Consider the following 18,699-nt stretch of genomic DNA (forward strand, 5'->3'; position numbering starts at 1 on the left):
TTATTACTTAAAAAGCCAGGAACTACATTAAACCAAACAAGAACTATATTGAACATCAAGACAAAGAAATAGAAAGTACTAGGATCGGCAAACACATAAAACAACAGACTCTAATTTCCGAAAATCTCGGCCAGTAGCTTGTTCTTGACAACTTCTTCAGCCTCACTTAAGTGTTCTTTCTTGGCAATGAGAGTGTCGAGAATAGCCATCTTTGACAGTTTCTCCTTCTTCAACAAATCCTCCTGCTTCATTTCCCAAATGGCCTTATAGTCAGCTACAGACTTCCCAGGCGTACTGTTCCTTCTAGCTTTAGCGGCTTTGATACCTTCAGGGCGGGGCTCCACATTGGTGCTTGAAGTTTGCGAATTTGTTTCGCCAATTATCCTCTTTGAACCGCCACTAGACTTCGGAGGGTTAAGACAAGCCCATTTCTGTTCATACCTCAAGAGACACCACGCGTGCTCAAGGTTAAACCTGGTCCCCTGATCAGTGAAGAAGATATGGTGAGCTTTCTTTAGAACATCAGTGTCAGACTCACCACTGGCAAGTTGTCTCTCTGCTGCAGAATATGCGGCACAGAACTTGTTAACATGATCATTAATTCTGTGCCACCTTTGCTTACAGTGACGATGATTTCTCTGATCACCATTTTCTATAGCATGAGGACTTCCTGAATAGTATGCTCCTACTCGGTCCCAGAAGGTGCCTCCCTTTTGTGAATTTCCTACAATAGGATCCTTCGACGTGTTAAGCCACGCACTGATGAGAACCTCATCATCGGCTGGAGTCCATTTCGTCCTCTGACTACGCTCCGCGGCTGTTACTTCGGGTGGAGATGGAGCATCAGATTGTTGAGAACTGAAAAGAGGGATCTCTGATGCTCCAAAGTTAACAGTAGAGGGAAAACTATCATAAGATAAGTTTTCATGGATATTGTTAAGATGGCCTAAGTAAGAAGACTGAGTATATGGATTCCTAGGATCCATATCTATAAGAGCAGAGAAGCGTTCAAAGAAGATAAGAAGAGATGCGTTGAGATGATTGAAGAGAGAAAGAAGACGATGGAATTTAAATAGGAGAAAGAAGAGGATGGAGATTATACAAGCATAATTAATATCCTAACCATAAATCTGAACTTATTACACCAAACACAACTTAAAAGTACAAGTTCATTAAATTAAACCACAACCATTTGGTTTCAAATTAACTTCTTCACTTAACCTATTTAGCTAAGTCAGTCACGCTTCACTAACTAGAGCTATTTAGCTAAGCATTAACATAGACGAGTTGGTTGCAAACTTCACTTCACTTCAACTATTTATCTAAGCATTTAACATTGCGGTCATATCACAAGCAACTAACCACCACCTACAATTCGAGCTAACATTAATTGTGCCTCTAATGAATGTGAGTTAGCTTCTATCAAACGATTCTCACACAAGACAAAGACAGAACAAGTGTATATCACTTCGTTTTACACTTCAGATACAAGAGAAGCGTATATCAAATGATTCTCACACAAGACAAAGACAGAACAAGACTAGAGAATCCCAAAATCTGATTCACAAATGATTCACAAACAACAATGCATATCATCATTTCGTTTTAACCAAACCAAAAAAAAATTAAACCAACTTAACACAACATGACAATCATATTATCACTTCCGATCACTAACCAAAGACAGAGGAAACATACATACCTTTAGTTTTGCTTGCAATCGGCGGAGATCGGTGACGGAGATCCGTGAGGAGTGACCGAGGTAAAGGATAGTCCTTTCGGCTTCGAATCGGCGAAGCACCAGATGCAAATCGTATCGCCGTCAAGAGAGAAGCAGGAAACCGGTGGAGATGAAGCAGGAAGTCGCCGGAGATCAACGAGAACAACGACGAAGCCGGCAGATATCGACGGAGCCGTTGTCTACAAAGCCAAATCGTACAAACTGCTTCGATTTTGGCTTCACTCGGCGGAGATACAGAGGAGATGTTGGAGTCGTCTACAGAGAAGAAGGGAAGAAGAAGGATTTGATTTTCGAGACCAAACAGATGTAAACCCTACACCGAACAAAAAACTTCTCAAATGACGACGCGTGGCACTAAGGACGCGCATAAAACGTCTTTAATTTAACCAACGTTTTTATCTTTTATGCCATTTTTTATTTAATTTTAATCCTTAATTACTAAGGACTTTAGCAAAATCCCGCCGATAACGATGCTTAAGTGATATTAGGGTTTCGAATGGACAATACATATCAAAAAAATAAAAATCAAACAGAAATGCAGATTAAGCATAACAAATGCAGATCAAACAGAACAATATTTAATAAATGATTATATTTATATAAAAGTTGAATTTTTATTGACAATTAAATAAGTAAACAAAATACAATTTATTATAAGTAAGTAATAAATATCATGTTGACAAATCCCCTAGTCTATATTTGAGAAGTGATTTTGACATGTGTCATCACCATATTAATTTTGAAAGAAAAATTATGACATGGCACACCAACATTGATGACATGGCTTGAAATAAATTATGACATGGATATTTATATTTAGTGTTGATTTATATTTAAGATAATTTTTTAAAAATATGGTAATAACTTAAAGATAATTATGACATATTTACATTTAATATTGATTTATATTTAAGGTAAGTTTTTAAAATATGGCAATAATTTATATATCATAATTAATATAACAATAAATAATAAATTAAATAGAAATATAATAATAATTAAAATTTCGAAATATTATTTAGCTATATTTTTATAAGTATATAATTTTTATTACTAAAAACAATTCTTCAAAATAATATGCATTTTAAAAAAATATATATTTTTCTTTAAATAGTGACATAGACATTTACATTTATTGTTGATTTGTATTTTTAGTAAAATTTAAAAATATGGTAATAACTCATAGATCATCATTAATTTAGCAATAAATAATATAATGTTATAAATAGAAATATAATATTATTTTGGATTTTTCAAAATTTAATTATATCTTATAATTATTATTAGTAAAACAATTCTTCAAAATTATACAGTTTTTAAATATAATTTTCTAATCCAATACTATTAGTTTATTTTTTAATATCCATAAATTTTAGAAAATTATTTAGTTTTATGTTTTGATATTATACACTTAACAAAATTTTCTCTTACATTTACAAAATTTGATTGAATATATTTTAGAAAAAGATATACATATATATTACTAAATATACATTGAATAAAAATATTTTTTTTAATCTTAAAGTTTTACATATGATTAAATTAAGATTATATATTGTAAGCAAATAATAAAATCAAAAATTAACAAAATAAAAAATTAATAAAATTTGTATTTTAAAATAAATTATATTATAAAACTTTTATTTCTGCACATGGTGCAGGAAAACACCTAGTATATCAATAAATATCATCATTTTATTATGTATAGTGAAATTGTAATTATATGAAAATTCAAAACCATTACAAATATTTTATAAAGAGTTTTCTTGTTTTGCTCTTATTTTTGTATCTGTATTTGATTTTGGGTTCTTCTTACCATTTGATTCAACTGTATCACTAATACTGTCAATTTTATATATGTTATTGTAAGAACAAAAAGTATGTTTGATATTTTATTGATATTAAGTAAATATAAGTAACATTTACCATTTATAATTTTATGCAGTTAAATTTGAATGTATATGCATAAATTTATTAAACTAATTTATATTAAAATATTAATCAATTTTAATAGATAATATATAAATAAAGTTGTGTGTAGTGTAGTATCTATAGATAAAATAAATTGCCCATTGAACATCTGTTTTTCGCTCGGCCTCTTTTCTTTCTTTCATGCAATACAGTTTTCTTAACACATAAAATGGTTTGCAAACAGTTTATTAATTTTTAAATATTTTTTCTTTTTTTTTAATGGGTGAATGGGCAATAAATATAGTTAGAACTGCATCACTTCGGGTTCTGCTTTTTTCGCTTTTTTTTTTTCTTTTTGCGTTGCATTCAAACCTCTAGGTATTTGAATGAAAGGATAAGACAAATGCAGTTCTCCTGCACTTAAATCGTCATTGGCGTTTTTGTCATTCAGAACATATTAAAGGTGGAGGTCTCCTTGTAAATCTCACCTGCTAACATTTGCTAGAGTTTAAGAGAGATATGTAAATAATCAATTTTAGAATATATTTATCTATTTTAATAAATACAATATTTTAATTATATTTTAGTTACAACTTTAACAATATAAAAACTATGGTTGACCATGTATTTCTCTTCTATTTTTGTTATCTAATTTTATATTTTTTAAATTATTATATTTATATTATATGTGTTTAATTATAATATGTATTATGAAAAATATAGTTATATAATTTAAATATGTATACTATATATATATATATCATTAAAATTTAATGTTTTCATAATTTGATTTTCAAAATTGCAATAAAATGATATTAGTGCAATATTTATTGTTGTTTATGTATTATATTTTATATTATGCGTTTTGATACATTTTATTTTAATTTTTATTATTTAAATATATATATTTTATTTTATTTGAACTGTTTTATCATTCTAAATTATAATAATTGTTTGATATGCTTGTATGATCTGCTTAATCTTCATCTTTCATGCACGATCCGCTTAATATGTACTTGTTGTTCTGCTTGATCTAAATTGTTTGTATTATTTTTATCGTTAGGAATCTAGATCTTGTTGTTTGTATGTTGGGTCAAAGTTTATTATGATTGAAATCATGTATTCATTCATCGGGAAATGAAAGTTGGTTTTGAAGAAAATAATAATAATAATAATAATAACAAGAAGAAGAAGAAGAAGACATTAGAGATTGTGCAAGTCTTCTCCATTCCTAGCCCACATGCAGAAACCCCTTTTTATACATCACGAATCGCATCTTCTCTTCTCTCATACAAACAAATTAGTAACAGTCTGAAAAAGAACAAGAAGAAATGTCGTTAAGTCGACTCATTTCAATTTACGTACTCATCTCTCTCATCTTCCCCAGCTTCGTTTATCCTCAAAAGTTAGCCAGAGATGAAGGTATATATATGTATATTAATCATTGGTCTACGTTACGTATGTACTCGTCACTCGTCAGTGGTATAATGATGTTAGTTTTTTTCTGTCGCAGTGGACGTTTTAAGAGCCGTAGCGAAGGGCTTACAACAAAATAAGTGGAATTTCAGTGTGGATCCATGCGATGTCACTTCGACCGTAGGAGGTTGGAGAAATCCCAACGCCGGCAAGGGCTTCGAAGACGGCGTTACCTGTAACTGCTCTTCCTCCGTTTGCCACGTCACCAGCATGTTCGTTTCTTTATTACAATTGTTATTACACAAAATAAATCTAATTACCAAATATATTTATATGAATCTTTCGAATTATATAATATTTTATCCTAACTACTATATTTTATCTGAATATCCAGAATTATTAGGTAGTTTTCTTTGAGTTACGAAAACTATTCAAAAATCAAAACCGAATCAGAATAAATTGGACCTGATGTTTAATAGATATTAGCCAGTTTCAAATCATCTGGACTCAACTCAAATCAAAATTTAAAAGGATCCAAACTAAAATAAACCATATTTTATAATTCAAACTGTTTGTTTAGGAGTATATGATAATACTAAATTTTTTTATCACAAATATAACAAAAATGATCAAAATGATCAAAATGACCAAAATATATTTATTAAAGAGTTAAAAGATATTTATACTCATAGGATTAACTATTCAGAACTTCTATTTAAATTTTAAGAGTGAAGTTTTAAGAACGGTTTTACATTTAAACTTTTAAAAATATTTCAAAAAATTTAGATTTCAAAATATATATTTCTAAAAAAAATGGAAAAATAAAGTTTAGAATATTGAAAAGATTTTTATTATTTATATATATATATATATTTTGTATAGAGTAAGAGTATAAATGGTTGTTATTTATCTTTTAAATAAATTTCTTTTGTGTGTGTGTGTGTTCTTTTGGCCAAAAAACACACAAAGGGTATGGTATATGTCTTTTGATTGTTTTCCTTTTTGTGTTTTCTTTTGTGTGTTTAGATATTTTCATTTTCAATATATTTGAACAAAACAAAAAAAAAACAAAAACCAATGATAACCGAAAAACTGAATCCCAAATAGTTAAAGAAATAATTTAAATTTATCTATTGGCAAATTTTGCAAAAAGACCTAAATTTTTTAATGATAAAAAAACATACAAGAAAAAAATTCCACAATATATTTTCATTAAAGTGATAAAAGACATTTGTACCGTATTCTCTATGTTAAAAATAAAAATCAAATTTTTAATTTTAAAAAACCACTCAAATTTTCGTTCTCAGTTTTTTTTTTAATTATTTTTTTAATTATTTTTTGATTTTTATTTGAATTTTTTTGTTTTTTTGACATTTTGTCTTTAGAATATTGTTTCTGTATATATTTTCGAAAATATTATTTTAAGGTTTATGCCATAGAGGCATAAATCTTAAATTCTGAACTCTAGTATCCATACCCTAAACTGACTTCATCGATCTAAGCTTTAAGTTTGGTTAACCAACAGTAGAAATGTTTTTTACCTCCTTTATGAATTTTTTTGTGGTCATTTTGACATTTGATGGCTATTTGGTGGCAAAAATACTTTTTAGTATTATTGTAGGATATTTCTCGTGATTCAGTACACTTATCATTTATATTCTAGTTGAGAAACATTGTAACATATGAATTATGATAAATATCCTATGAATTATGATATGTATTATTACTAGAATGCTTATTAGAGTATTAAAAAACATGTTATTCTATCCAAACATATAGTTACTTTTCATGGAAATAACTATAAAATTAATTATAATTTATAAAAAAAATATTCTTCTTTACTTAAAATGCCAAAATTGTTTAATGGATTCTCCAAAATATACTATTTTCAAGTTTTTTGTCACAAAAAGACCTTAGGAAAAAAAAACTAAAATGTTTCATTTGATAGTAGAATTATAAAGGTGGTTTAGATGCTTGAAGGTAGACAAGTTACGAAGCAGGCCCGACCTGGCCTCTAATGACGCGTCAGAATCTAAAAACTACAGGGTTATTTAGCTTTCCTGCTGAATGTAATTGGCCCAAAAACATAATGAGCCTATATTTTCGTATTAGGATATTGTATCCTACATAGAAAATTGTAAATGACATTAACTAATATAAAGATTTAAAGTAAATCCACTAATTACTAATTAATTCTAAGTTGAAAGCATATACGAAATCCGAATCTAACATGGTATCAGAGCTCATGTCCTAAATACTTTAAACCATTAATTAATATTAATCATTTTCGACCGGGTTATAGGTCGTAATTAACTCGTTCGACCGAGTAAAACTGTCTTAAAGTTCCGAGACTTCTGGTCGATAAGAACCATCATCTCGAGAAGGGGTATTAGGGATATTATTTTTTCCACCATAAATTCTAAGGGACATTAACTAGTATATAAAATATTAGGATTAGTTCATTAATTACCAATTGGTTTTAAATTAGAAGTTCATGATAAACCTGAATTTAACATTTTGCAAACCGTATTTTGAAAGTTTTTCTTTCTTTCTTCTCGTAAATCTTGGACAGAGTTCTAAAGACACAAAACCTTCAAGGATCTCTTCCTAGAGAGTTTGCAGGACTTCCTTTTCTTGAGGAGATGTAAGAAGCCGAATAGTCCCTCGAACACTCCCTATATTACAAAATCTGCAACTACCGGTATTTTTTATAACTAATTTAAGTGTCACTCTTTTTTTCTCTTTGCAGTGATCTGTCTAGAAACTATCTCAGCGGTTCCATTCCTCCCGAATGGGGAGCTTTGCCACTTGTAAACGTGTATGTGTACATTTGTAGATCTGTTCATATAGACTTTACATCTGCGTATCAGTGTGTAGATTGGTTTGTTGGATGATGAAATGCAGTTCACTGCTTGGGAATCGGATAAGTGGTCCAATCCCAAAAGAGATTGGAAACATTACAACCCTTAATAACCTGTGAGTAGACTTCCTCGGTCCTTATCTCTCCACAAATGTAAATGTTTCAGATAACTCCTATTTTGGTGAATACAATGATTCAGCTTTTTGATTTGTTTTGTGGAACATTTTGGGTTTTTAGTATCTTGGAACTTAACCAGATTTCAGGGAAAATACCTCAAGAACTCGGGAATTTACCAAACATTGAAAGAATGTAAAAATCATTGTCCAAGCTCATTCATAATCTACACAACATGCAAATAATTTACTTGTGTTTAGGGCTCCGTTTATCTTTTGTAGCTTTCTTAGCTCGAACTATCTGAGCGGAGGCATCCCAAGTACATTCTCCAAACTTACAACATTGACTGATTTGTAAGTATTCATCTGTTTTTCTTCTATTTTGTAATGCATATCTTGCTGTAAATTCTGACTTTGTATATATTCTTTTGACTTGTAGCCGTATAAGTGACAACCAGTTCATCGGTACCATTCCAGATTTCATCCAGAATTGGACATATCTTGAAAATCTGTAAGCAATTCTTTCAGCTTAATCATCTAATGTAAGTGGCAGATAGATAGATGCAAAGAATATTATTAGTCTAATAATAGTTAAGAATCAATATATTTGTAGATTCTTAAGATCCATAGATCTACCAAAAGGATTAAAAATATTTTCTCAGTGTTTATCAAAAACTCTTTAATTTCTTTTTAATAATGAACAATTGAACAGAACTGTAGACATAAAGAGCATACTTATAAACAAAACCAAATAACTCTACTAACTGTTAAAGTTATTAAAGATAACTAGATTTTAATCCACGTTTTCAAAGCGCGGACATTTTCTGTTGATGATTTTGATAAAATATGCATAGGTCTATAATCTATTTTATTAGAAATAAATAATTTTCAAATTAATCTATTACAATGTTTTCGAGTATCAAATAATGTTTTTCATACCTGACTCAGCTTGTTATCAAATAAGTAGACCAGACGATCTGTATATAATCCGTACATAACATATATTAACACATATAATTTTAATATTGTTAGTTGCCTAAATTTATCTAAGTTCTATAAAATATATATATATATATATATATATATATATATATATATATATATATATATATATGAGAATCAAAATAGTATAATTGGTCTATTTAAAACTATTCTATTATTTTAAAATTATTTTAGTGTTATAAACCTGGATATAACTTTAATAATAAAAATACATTTGACAATATTTTATATGTGACTCAGCATTATATAACCAATTAAATATTTCTGTTTACAAATAGTTAACAACCAAAATGTGTTTTGAAAGAAAAAACACAATTGTTTGCCAAAAAAACCTATCCAAAACTCTGACTCAAACACACAATAATAATTGGGCCTCGCTATGTTAATGAGAGAGTTCGATCGAGAATGATAAAAGAAGAATGGATTGTGATTGGTCTTAAAACTCTTGTTTCCTATTGGTTGACGTTATAATTGTAGAAATTAATTAAAAAATTCTAAAAAGGGAATGGCATGTAATTCTAAAGGGTAAGTACAGAATTCTATTATGGATTTTGTTTTAATAGTATAGATATTCTAACTAACTAAGATAACTATTATAATAAACAAAATAATTATCTAGATATATAACTGAGAATAATAAAGATATTTTGAATATTTCAAATATTTCGCCGCATCAGATCTAGTTGGCCAAGAATGATTCATCTTTGAATCTCTGAGTTGCGTTCTTGTCACAGAAACCATATAAATTTCCACGATTTTTGTAAGGATTTGTTTATATTTGAACTCTTGATATATTTTTTTCCACACAAAGTTTACACGGTTCAGATTCTCATAAGAATTTTCTGAGCCGTAAACTTTGTGTTGAACTTTCTGATCCGATTTATGTTGATTCTCATAAGAACTTTCTTTATATATATATATATATATATATATATATATATCATAGATCGGATCACCGTAAATTTCTCGATAGATCTTAACGTATTTTTTTCGACAAAAAAATTGTCCTCAAAAGTATAGCAATTACCAATCAAAATGACATTCATTATCAGTCTTTGTTAAGAATTTAAAGAACATTACCTCCAATACTAACTGATATACAGACGCTAGATAGATGCAAAAAAATCTTATTCAGTCTGAAATATTTGAAAGTGAAATCATTCATAGATGCATTGAGATCCAAATATCTACCGGAAACAAAGGTTTTCTCATTGATGTGGCGGAAGTTACAGCCACAACTCCTTTACCATTAAGCCAACTTAACGTTGGTAACTAAATACAACTATATGCATAAAGAACATAGTTATATGAAAACAAATAACTTTAAAACTATTAAAACTATTTAAAATAGTTCTAACAAATCAAGATAACTATTAAAATAAATAATATAGTTATTTAGATATACATAACCGAGAATATTAAATGTATTTTCGCTGCATCATTGTCATTTCTCATATCGGTATTGATGACTTATAAAGGAGTGGAATGTTGGTTTGTTGCATGCTACAGAGCCATTCAAGCAAGTGGTTTTGTCGGACCGATTCCTAATACCATAAGTTCTCTCAAGAAGTTACGAAACTTGTAAGTACACGACTTAATTTGTGTATGTGATTCCTTGTTGTCATCTTTAGTTGATTCACTATTAAAGATAATTATTGTTTCTTTTTCAATATTTTCGTAGGAGAATCAGTGAATTGGGCGGACCAGGATCTCCATTTCCGCCACTACAAAACATGACATCGATAAAGACATTGTGAGTTTGAGTATAAGATTGAACAAAATTAGTAATAGTTTCTTCCCACCTGCGTGCTTAACTCCGTTGTTTGTCAGGATTCTTAGGAATTGCAACCTTACAGGAGAGTTACCTGCGTATCTTGGACTGCTCATAACTTTAAAACTATTGTAAGTAAACTCTTTTCTTCATTGGACATTGTTGAAAGGGCAAGATGAATCTGATATAGAGAGTAAGACTTACAACTACTATATTTCTTTAATGTGAGCAGAATAATAATGAAGGTTTCTTTTAACAAAGAAAAAATGTATTAGTGTCTCCTTTTTAAGTTATTTACATAAACACTAGCATGACACGTTTCAAAGATTTCTACACAACTCAAGAATACCTACCCCTTTAGCCCTTATGTTTTGTTTCCACTATATTGAACCCTAAAACCTTTATGTTTAAGGTTTCGTGATCAACCTTAGGTTTTTGTTTTTTTTTTCCTACGAAAATTTCTAAAAAATTTTAAAGCCTTTTGGAAAATTTCTCTTGATAAATTTCCATTCAGTTATTGGCCCGTTCTAATTCCAATCTTCAGATTAGCTACACAATTTCGCTTCCTATAACAGTTCTTGTACTACGTACTTTCATGTAATATTTCACAATTGGTATATAGACAGTTTAAGGAATTTTCCTTTTCAGCTTTTAAAACTCAGTGTTCACTACAGTAACAAGCGTAAAATGTGAAAAGATTAATCCAAGCTGACATTGTGAAACTTATTTCGCAGAGATCTTAGCTTTAATAAACTAAGCGGGCCAATTCCAGTAGAATATAGCGCTCTTTCCGACGCAGATAACATGTATGACTCTCTGCTCTTCTTTTTTTTTTTGTCAATTTGGTCACTTTAGACCTTTAATCCTCAAACTGAGATAAGGAGGGGTCGAACCCCTCACGTCAGGGCCCGAAGGCAGAGCTCAGTAACCAATTGACTACGAACGACCCGACGACTCTCTGCTCTTCTTGTTTTTGTTAAAATTTATCGGTGGATGAAAGCTAAATGCGTTGAACTTTGTTTTCTAATCTTCCAGATATTTTACAAGTAACATGTTAAATGGGGAAGTACCAATTTGGATGGTAGACGTTGGAGATATGATGTGAGTTTTCTTCACGATATTTATATAACACAACTCTTTGTAGTGACACACCCCAATAACATTTTATTTGGTTATTTATATCACAGTGATCTTAATTACAATAACTTTCCCAATAATCTAAGAACCGCAGAATGTCAGAAGAATGCTGTGTAAGAACCATAAAAATTCAATTATTTTGTGCCTTGTAAAGACAATAAATCTTATCTTTAATTCACAGGAATATGTTTTCAAGCACAAACCCTTTGGTGGCATATACCTAGTAAGTCTTTTTTTCTTCTCATAAATTTTGAATTCATCTCCAACTCAATACTTAAATTTTATTTTAGTGCTATTTTACACAATAACCTCTTCTACCCAACACTAAATGTCACATTATTTTAGTGTAATACTTTTATGGCTAACAAAATTCTTGTGAAACTATTCACCGTATTAAACACCGTTCACATATTTTTATTAATAAAATATACAAATAAATAGTAAAATAATAAAGTATACGAATAAAAACAAATAAAAATATATACATATAAAATAATAAATTTATTTATACTATATTATTAGTAATTTATTTAAATATCAAATATTTTGTCTAACAAATATTTTTCTTGTAATGTATTGTTCTGCAATATCATTATATAATGATTAATATTCATATTTTAAATATTAAATAATAATAAAGTTATAATATAATATAATAACATAAAAATAATTTTTAGCATGAAATTTGGTGATGTGGTTGGAAAATAAATTTTGTTTAGTGTTGAAACTAAACTAAAATACTATGGTTTGACACTAAAATAGTGTTATAGATTGGAGATGTCTTAGGTAAACTAACACTATTGATATTATGTTTTTGTGTTTTGCTAGCTCAAACGTTTCTTGTCTGAGCAGCTATATATGTCCCAAAAGTAAGTATATGAAGCTATATATACTTTACAGAAAAATCTAGCAGCACATCTGATTTATCTTTTGTTGTTAATACTTGTTTCTTAGCTTTCTATGGCCTTCATATAAACTGTGGTGGCACTGAACTTACAATCAATGGGACTAAGTATGATGCTGATACATCGGATGGAGCAGTCTTCTACGACAGTAGAAACGGTTGGGTTTCTAGCAACACCGGGAACTTCGTGGATGATGATCGGTCTTTCAAAGGAGTAACCTTATGGGCAAATACGTCAGAACTTAAGATAGCAGATCCTAGTCTTTACACACATGCCCGTCTCTCTGCCCTTTCGCTCATATACTACGCATTTTGTCTTGGAGAAGGAAACTATACTGTTGATCTCCACTTTGCTGAAATTATGTTCAATGGTGACCAAACATTTAGCAGTTTGGGCAGACGGTTCTTTGACATATATGTTCAGGTAATTACTTATACCTCTAAAAATGATTGAAAACATTGTGAGTTCTGAACAAACATGAATCAAGAACGGAGTAAACAAGAACACAGACAAAACAGATTGAGATAAATAATTTACAACCCGACAGACCAGACCGTATTTATACTCCCTTAAAAAATCGATTTTTAATTCTTTAAAACATTCTTATTTATTAAGGTACGTTTTCTAATCCTAAAAGACATCATTTAAACATATTTTGTCAGGTCCAACGAATGTGACATGGTGCACTGAGATTTAAGCCACTTCTAGAATCAACAAATTGTAATGCTTAAATTAGTTTCGTGTGTGGTAATGTGCAGGGAAAACTTGCGGTTAAGGATTTCAATATAGTAGATGAGGCCAACGGTGCTGGAAGAGCTGTGGTTAAGAGTTTCCCGGTCATGATTAGAAATGGTAAACTGGAGATAAGATTGTTCTGGGCTAGTAAAGGAACTCAAGTTGTTCCTGTGAGAGGTGTATATGGTTCTCTCATATCGGCTATATCTGTAAATCAGAGTAAACTTTGCTAAATTTGAAACTATCTGACAGAGAGATCACATTTATTTGGTGTTTATTTGTGTTTTATATATCATTTTGAATATTGATGTAGATTTCCTTCCACAAAAGGAAGCTCGCACTGGAAGTGGAAATGGTGGTGGAAGCTCTATTGGCACAGTGGTTGGTGCTGTAGTCGTTTCAACGGTGTTTCTTGTGCTCTTAATTGGCGGTATCTTATGGTGGAGAGGTTGCTTAAGACCCAAGAGTCAGATGGAAAAAGGTAGTTAGCAATACTTAATTGATTTTGAGTTAAAAAGTCTCTGTTTCTTCTCAAACTTAATGATGTATCTTCTTCACCTACAGATTTCAAGAACTTGGATTTCCAGATAAGTTCCTTCTCGTTGAGGCAAATTAAAGTTGCTACTGACAACTTTGATCCAGCAAACAAGATCGGAGAAGGTGGCTTCGGTCCTGTACACAAGGTTAGCATCATAATGTAATTGACTTTTTGTATGAAAAAAAAAGAAAGATGATAAAGGTTTGTCTATTGTATGAATGCAGGGAACGTTGACAGATGGAACCGTAATGGCGGTGAAGCAGCTATCATCGAAATCAAAACAAGGGAACAGAGAGTTCTTGAACGAGATTGCTATGATTTTTGCTCTACAGCATCCACATTTGGTTAAACTATATGGATGTTGTGTCGAAGGTGACCAACTCTTGTTAGTTTATGAGTACTTAGAAAACAACAGTCTCGCTCAAGCACTTTTCGGTTAGTGCACACTTTCTAAAAGCATTAAAACATTATGTTAGTCAGTAAAAACTAACAATAACTATTTTGTTAAGGTCCTCAAGAGACTCAAATAAGACTAGATTGGCCAACTAGGCAGAAGATTTGCGTTGGAATAGCAAGAGGTCTAGCTTATCTTCATGAGGAATCAAGACTCAAGATTGTACACAGAGACATCAAAGCCACTAATATCTTGCTGGACAAGGAACTAAATCCAAAGATTTCGGATTTTGGTCTTGCTAAGCTTGATGAAGAAGAAAACACACACATCAGCACACGAATAGCAGGAACATAGTGAGTCAATCAATCAATCTCTGATAAAGAAGCTCTGTTTACTTTATAACCAAAGCAAGAGCTTGTTTATGCAGCGGATACATGGCTCCAGAATACGCCATGAGAGGTCATTTGACAGATAAAGCAGATGTCTACAGTTTCGGCGTCGTTGCTTTAGAAATCGTTCATGGAAGAAGCAACACAATCAGACGTACCATAGTTGATACTTTCAACCTTCTTGACTGGGTAAGTTTTATCTTTTCACCTCTAAAACCTAAAACCCTAAACACATTTCTGAAGCAAAATTCATGACTCTCTCAATGATAATATTTTTCCAAAGGTACACGTTCTAAGGGAGCAAGACAAACTGATGGAAGTAGTTGACCCGAGGCTTGGAACAGATTACAACAGAGAAGAAGCAATGACTATGATCCAGATAGGGGTCCTCTGCACCAGTAAGGTTCCCTCGGAAAGACCGCCAATGTCGACGGTGGTGAGTATGCTCGAAGGAGACTCCACATTGGATGTTGGAAAGCTTCTTGAAGCTTCGTTAAACAGAGTCAACGAGAAAGACGAAGAGAGCATGAGGGCAATGAAGAAGCATTACGCGTTGACGGATCAGAATAGCAGCACCGACGGAACATTCACGTCGTCTTCTACGTCCTCGGCCAAGGCCAACGCCAGCGATCTTTACCCTCTTAAGCTTGATGCTGCTTAATGGAACTCTAGAGTTTAGTTATTTATTATGATTTTGCAAAACAAAATTATAATAATTACAGAACAAATAATTATCTCTCATGTTTGCCGACAACAAAAAATTGTATGTTTTCCTTTTTTGTAATTCTGGGTTATAAGTACATTTTATATAAGACAATTACATATTGTTTCTTATGCTGTCTCCTTTTATTCATGTCCGATCCATAACACCGGTTTGGCAATCGATTCGCTGACAGTTTTGGATAGAAAGCTGAATAGGTGTTTGTTACGAAAAACATAATAAAAGAGATATTTTTGCTTAAGAGGATCAAAAGGTCAAAAACAATTTACATGAAGTGATACGATACGAGTTGGACAATTACTTCTGTTAACATTTTTTTGTCTTATCCCCTTGCATTTGATGTATGACTGGACTTTTACTTTTCAGAATATAATCTCATTTAAGCTACTTTATATACAATAAATCGGAATATTACAATCACTCTCATTTTATAGAGTACATCATTTTTGTTGCACACAAGAAGCACCAGGATCGGGACAGCAGTCTACTGTGATCTGATATCACTTGTAGCTCACCGACGATCCATATATTAGTCTTTAGAAACCTTAGAATTCTTGTTTAATATTATATAATCACTACACAATTTTTTCCCTTGTTTTGACTTCATTTACAGTACCATATCAAAATTACTTTCGGATAATAAAGCATTTTTCAACTACTTTAACTTAAATACATTTAATTAACCAGATAGTTCTGTTTAGAGGGATGACTTAAAAACAAAATGTATTATAATAATAATAATTAGACAAATGAATCAACATATACCAATCTAATACAATAAAGTTGGGAAATCTGCTTTCTCAGGCTATCCACGACATCTTTGTGAGAGGGGCAAATGGGGACACATGTCCCAACCACAGTGGATTGTGGGTATCACGCGTTGCGTCTACTCTCGGCGTCGTTCTCTTTGAGTCAACTCCACGCGCGTCATTGTATTCGATTTGTCATCCAAGATCATTCTTTCCGATTTGAAATCTGACCATACTGTTATGATGCGTCTCCTGCGTTTCTGGAAAGCACCCAACGTCACGAAAGGAGGAAAGCTCAAACGAGTTCGTTCATGGCGACTTCTCCAAATCAGATTGCGTGTTCTATCTCACAGAAACCTCTCGATCATGGTGACTTCTCAATTCATTTTTCAGAGTTCAATATAGGCCGATGCAGACAGATTGTTCGGATCATACTCCTTCCATTTTAGGAGACCTGAAAAGTATTGAAAGGGGGCGAGGTAATTGATTTTGATATGCTTCTCATTGATGGGAAGGTTCGCTGGTTTCTTATTCCAATTAATTCGTTAAGATTTATCACTTTTGATGCTGGAGAACACTTCCATGATGCTTCAATTGTTAAATTGTTGGTGACTTTAACAGTATATCAACATCTCTAACCATTTAAATTTATTACTATTCAGACTGTGTACTTCTGTAGCGGGGGATCTTTGTCCTCCAGAATATCTTCATATGGTTATATGCTGGTAAGTGAGATATTGTTCTTTCTTTCCTTTTGTTTTTGACTGTTAAATCCTATATAACTTAACTTCTTTATCTGGTTCTAGATGTCTTTGTACACATGTTACTTGCTGTGTGTTATGTTTCTGATAGCAAGGCTTATTATTTTCCAGCATCTCTAAATTCCAGACAAAATTGTTAACTTTCGACATTTTGCAGCATCCTGATTTGGTTTGGAACTTAAGCTCTTGTCTTGTCATATCTACCTCATCGACTAGGAAAAATCACTACTCTTCAACTGTCGTATGATCATTTTCCTTTTATAACCAGACTTTTCGTATTCTAATTCACAGGAATGTGCAGATGGCAAGTCGAGCTTGGTAGAGTTACACACTCTCATCTACTTCAGAAACAGTTAAAGATTCTATGTTTTTCCCTTAACCCTACTTGATTCTGAAGGCATGGACAGTTAGACAGACTAAGAGAGAGTTATGTGCATTTATGTTGCAGACCCACATATTCAAAAGCAAGAGCTGTAAAAATAACATCCAATGGTTTTATAGTATTCGTACTTTTGCTCTCTATTATTTGCTTATTTCACTACACAAAATTTGTAGCTTCTTGCCTATTCTTCTTATATTTTCATTTTGCCTCCTTAGCCACCATGTTTTCTTACACTGGAAATCGTTGTGTTTTTATTATGCAGCTACGGGATAGGACCTGCTTATTTAACAGCAAAAGGTGAGAAAGGGATTGGTGACTGGTACGTAGACGAGGAGAAGCAGGGCCACAATACCTCAATGACAATGAATACAAGACGAGGTCAAATTCTCAAAGAAGTCATACTTAATCCACCTAGGAGTGTATTCAGTCATGAACAACTATATGTTGCTCTTTCTGGAGTGACTCAAGGGATATGTCTAAAAATATCAAGGCTTTAAGGAAGAGAGATGTAGGCCAACCAACAGTAGTCAAAGATGCATGTTAATTGTATATTTAAAGAGAATGAACTCTTCCGTAATATCTACACTTTTCTCTTTAACTTGGTAATTAAAACATAGGCTCCAGAGCTTTTACAATCACTATTATTTGATCACATCAAAAACAAAACACAACCATTACAACCAACACTCTATGTGATTAGAAAAAGAAAACCTAGGCTGTATCTGGAGAAATTATATCATCAATAATAACAGGTCTGGACTACCATGAACGGAAGACAACACACATAATGTTTCCACGTCCGAGAGTCAAATATTACAAACACAAATAAACAACAATAATTGGTCACTGACACTCACAGACTTCCATGCTACAACATCCCATAACTTGGCCACATGTAACTTCCTTACCCCACACACTCGTCCTCAATCACATGTACACAACTTCCACAACAGCACCAGCCGCACAATATAAGTAGACATTCAGTTTATAGAAATATAGAAACTGTTCAATTATCTAACTAATTATTCTGATTATTTTTTGTTTTTTTGTAAACTGATTATATTTGTTCCAGTTCGGTTCCGGCTTGGTTCTGATGTTTGGTTAATTTTGGATAATTCAGATAAAAAATAGATTATTTTAGTTTTCATATTAAATATCTGGTAATTTGGATAAA

The 18,699-nt window shown here is 31.5% G+C and overlaps 2 protein-coding genes across 2 annotated transcripts; one reads left to right on the forward strand and one right to left on the reverse strand.

Annotated features, from left to right (window-relative positions):
• Positions 1-110: 110 nt before the first annotated feature.
• On the reverse strand, positions 111-986 carry LOC108858040 (glutathione S-transferase T3-like). The gene has a single exon (XM_018632027.2). The coding sequence runs from the start codon at positions 984-986 to the stop codon at positions 111-113; it is 876 nt and encodes a 291-aa protein (XP_018487529.1).
• Positions 987-4,853: 3,867 nt separating this feature from the next.
• LOC108862571 (probable leucine-rich repeat receptor-like serine/threonine-protein kinase At3g14840) lies at positions 4,854-15,727 on the forward strand. Its single transcript, XM_057011268.1, has 24 exons — positions 4,854-5,074; positions 5,166-5,340; positions 7,641-7,712; positions 7,818-7,886; positions 7,973-8,044; positions 8,166-8,237; positions 8,324-8,395; positions 8,481-8,552; positions 10,553-10,624; positions 10,725-10,796; positions 10,874-10,945; positions 11,549-11,620; positions 11,850-11,915; positions 12,002-12,064; positions 12,133-12,174; positions 12,780-12,820; positions 12,906-13,279; positions 13,615-13,810; positions 13,905-14,072; positions 14,156-14,274; positions 14,354-14,564; positions 14,639-14,876; positions 14,951-15,101; positions 15,196-15,727. Exons 1-24 carry the CDS (start codon positions 4,984-4,986, stop codon positions 15,571-15,573), a joined length of 3,030 nt encoding a protein of 1,009 aa, XP_056867248.1. The 5' UTR covers positions 4,854-4,983; the 3' UTR covers positions 15,574-15,727.
• The last annotated feature ends 2,972 nt before the right edge of the window (positions 15,728-18,699 follow it).

Source organism: Raphanus sativus, chromosome 5 (genome assembly GCF_000801105.2).
Source record: "Raphanus sativus cultivar WK10039 chromosome 5, ASM80110v3, whole genome shotgun sequence".
NCBI classification, from domain to species: domain Eukaryota; kingdom Viridiplantae; phylum Streptophyta; class Magnoliopsida; order Brassicales; family Brassicaceae; genus Raphanus; species Raphanus sativus.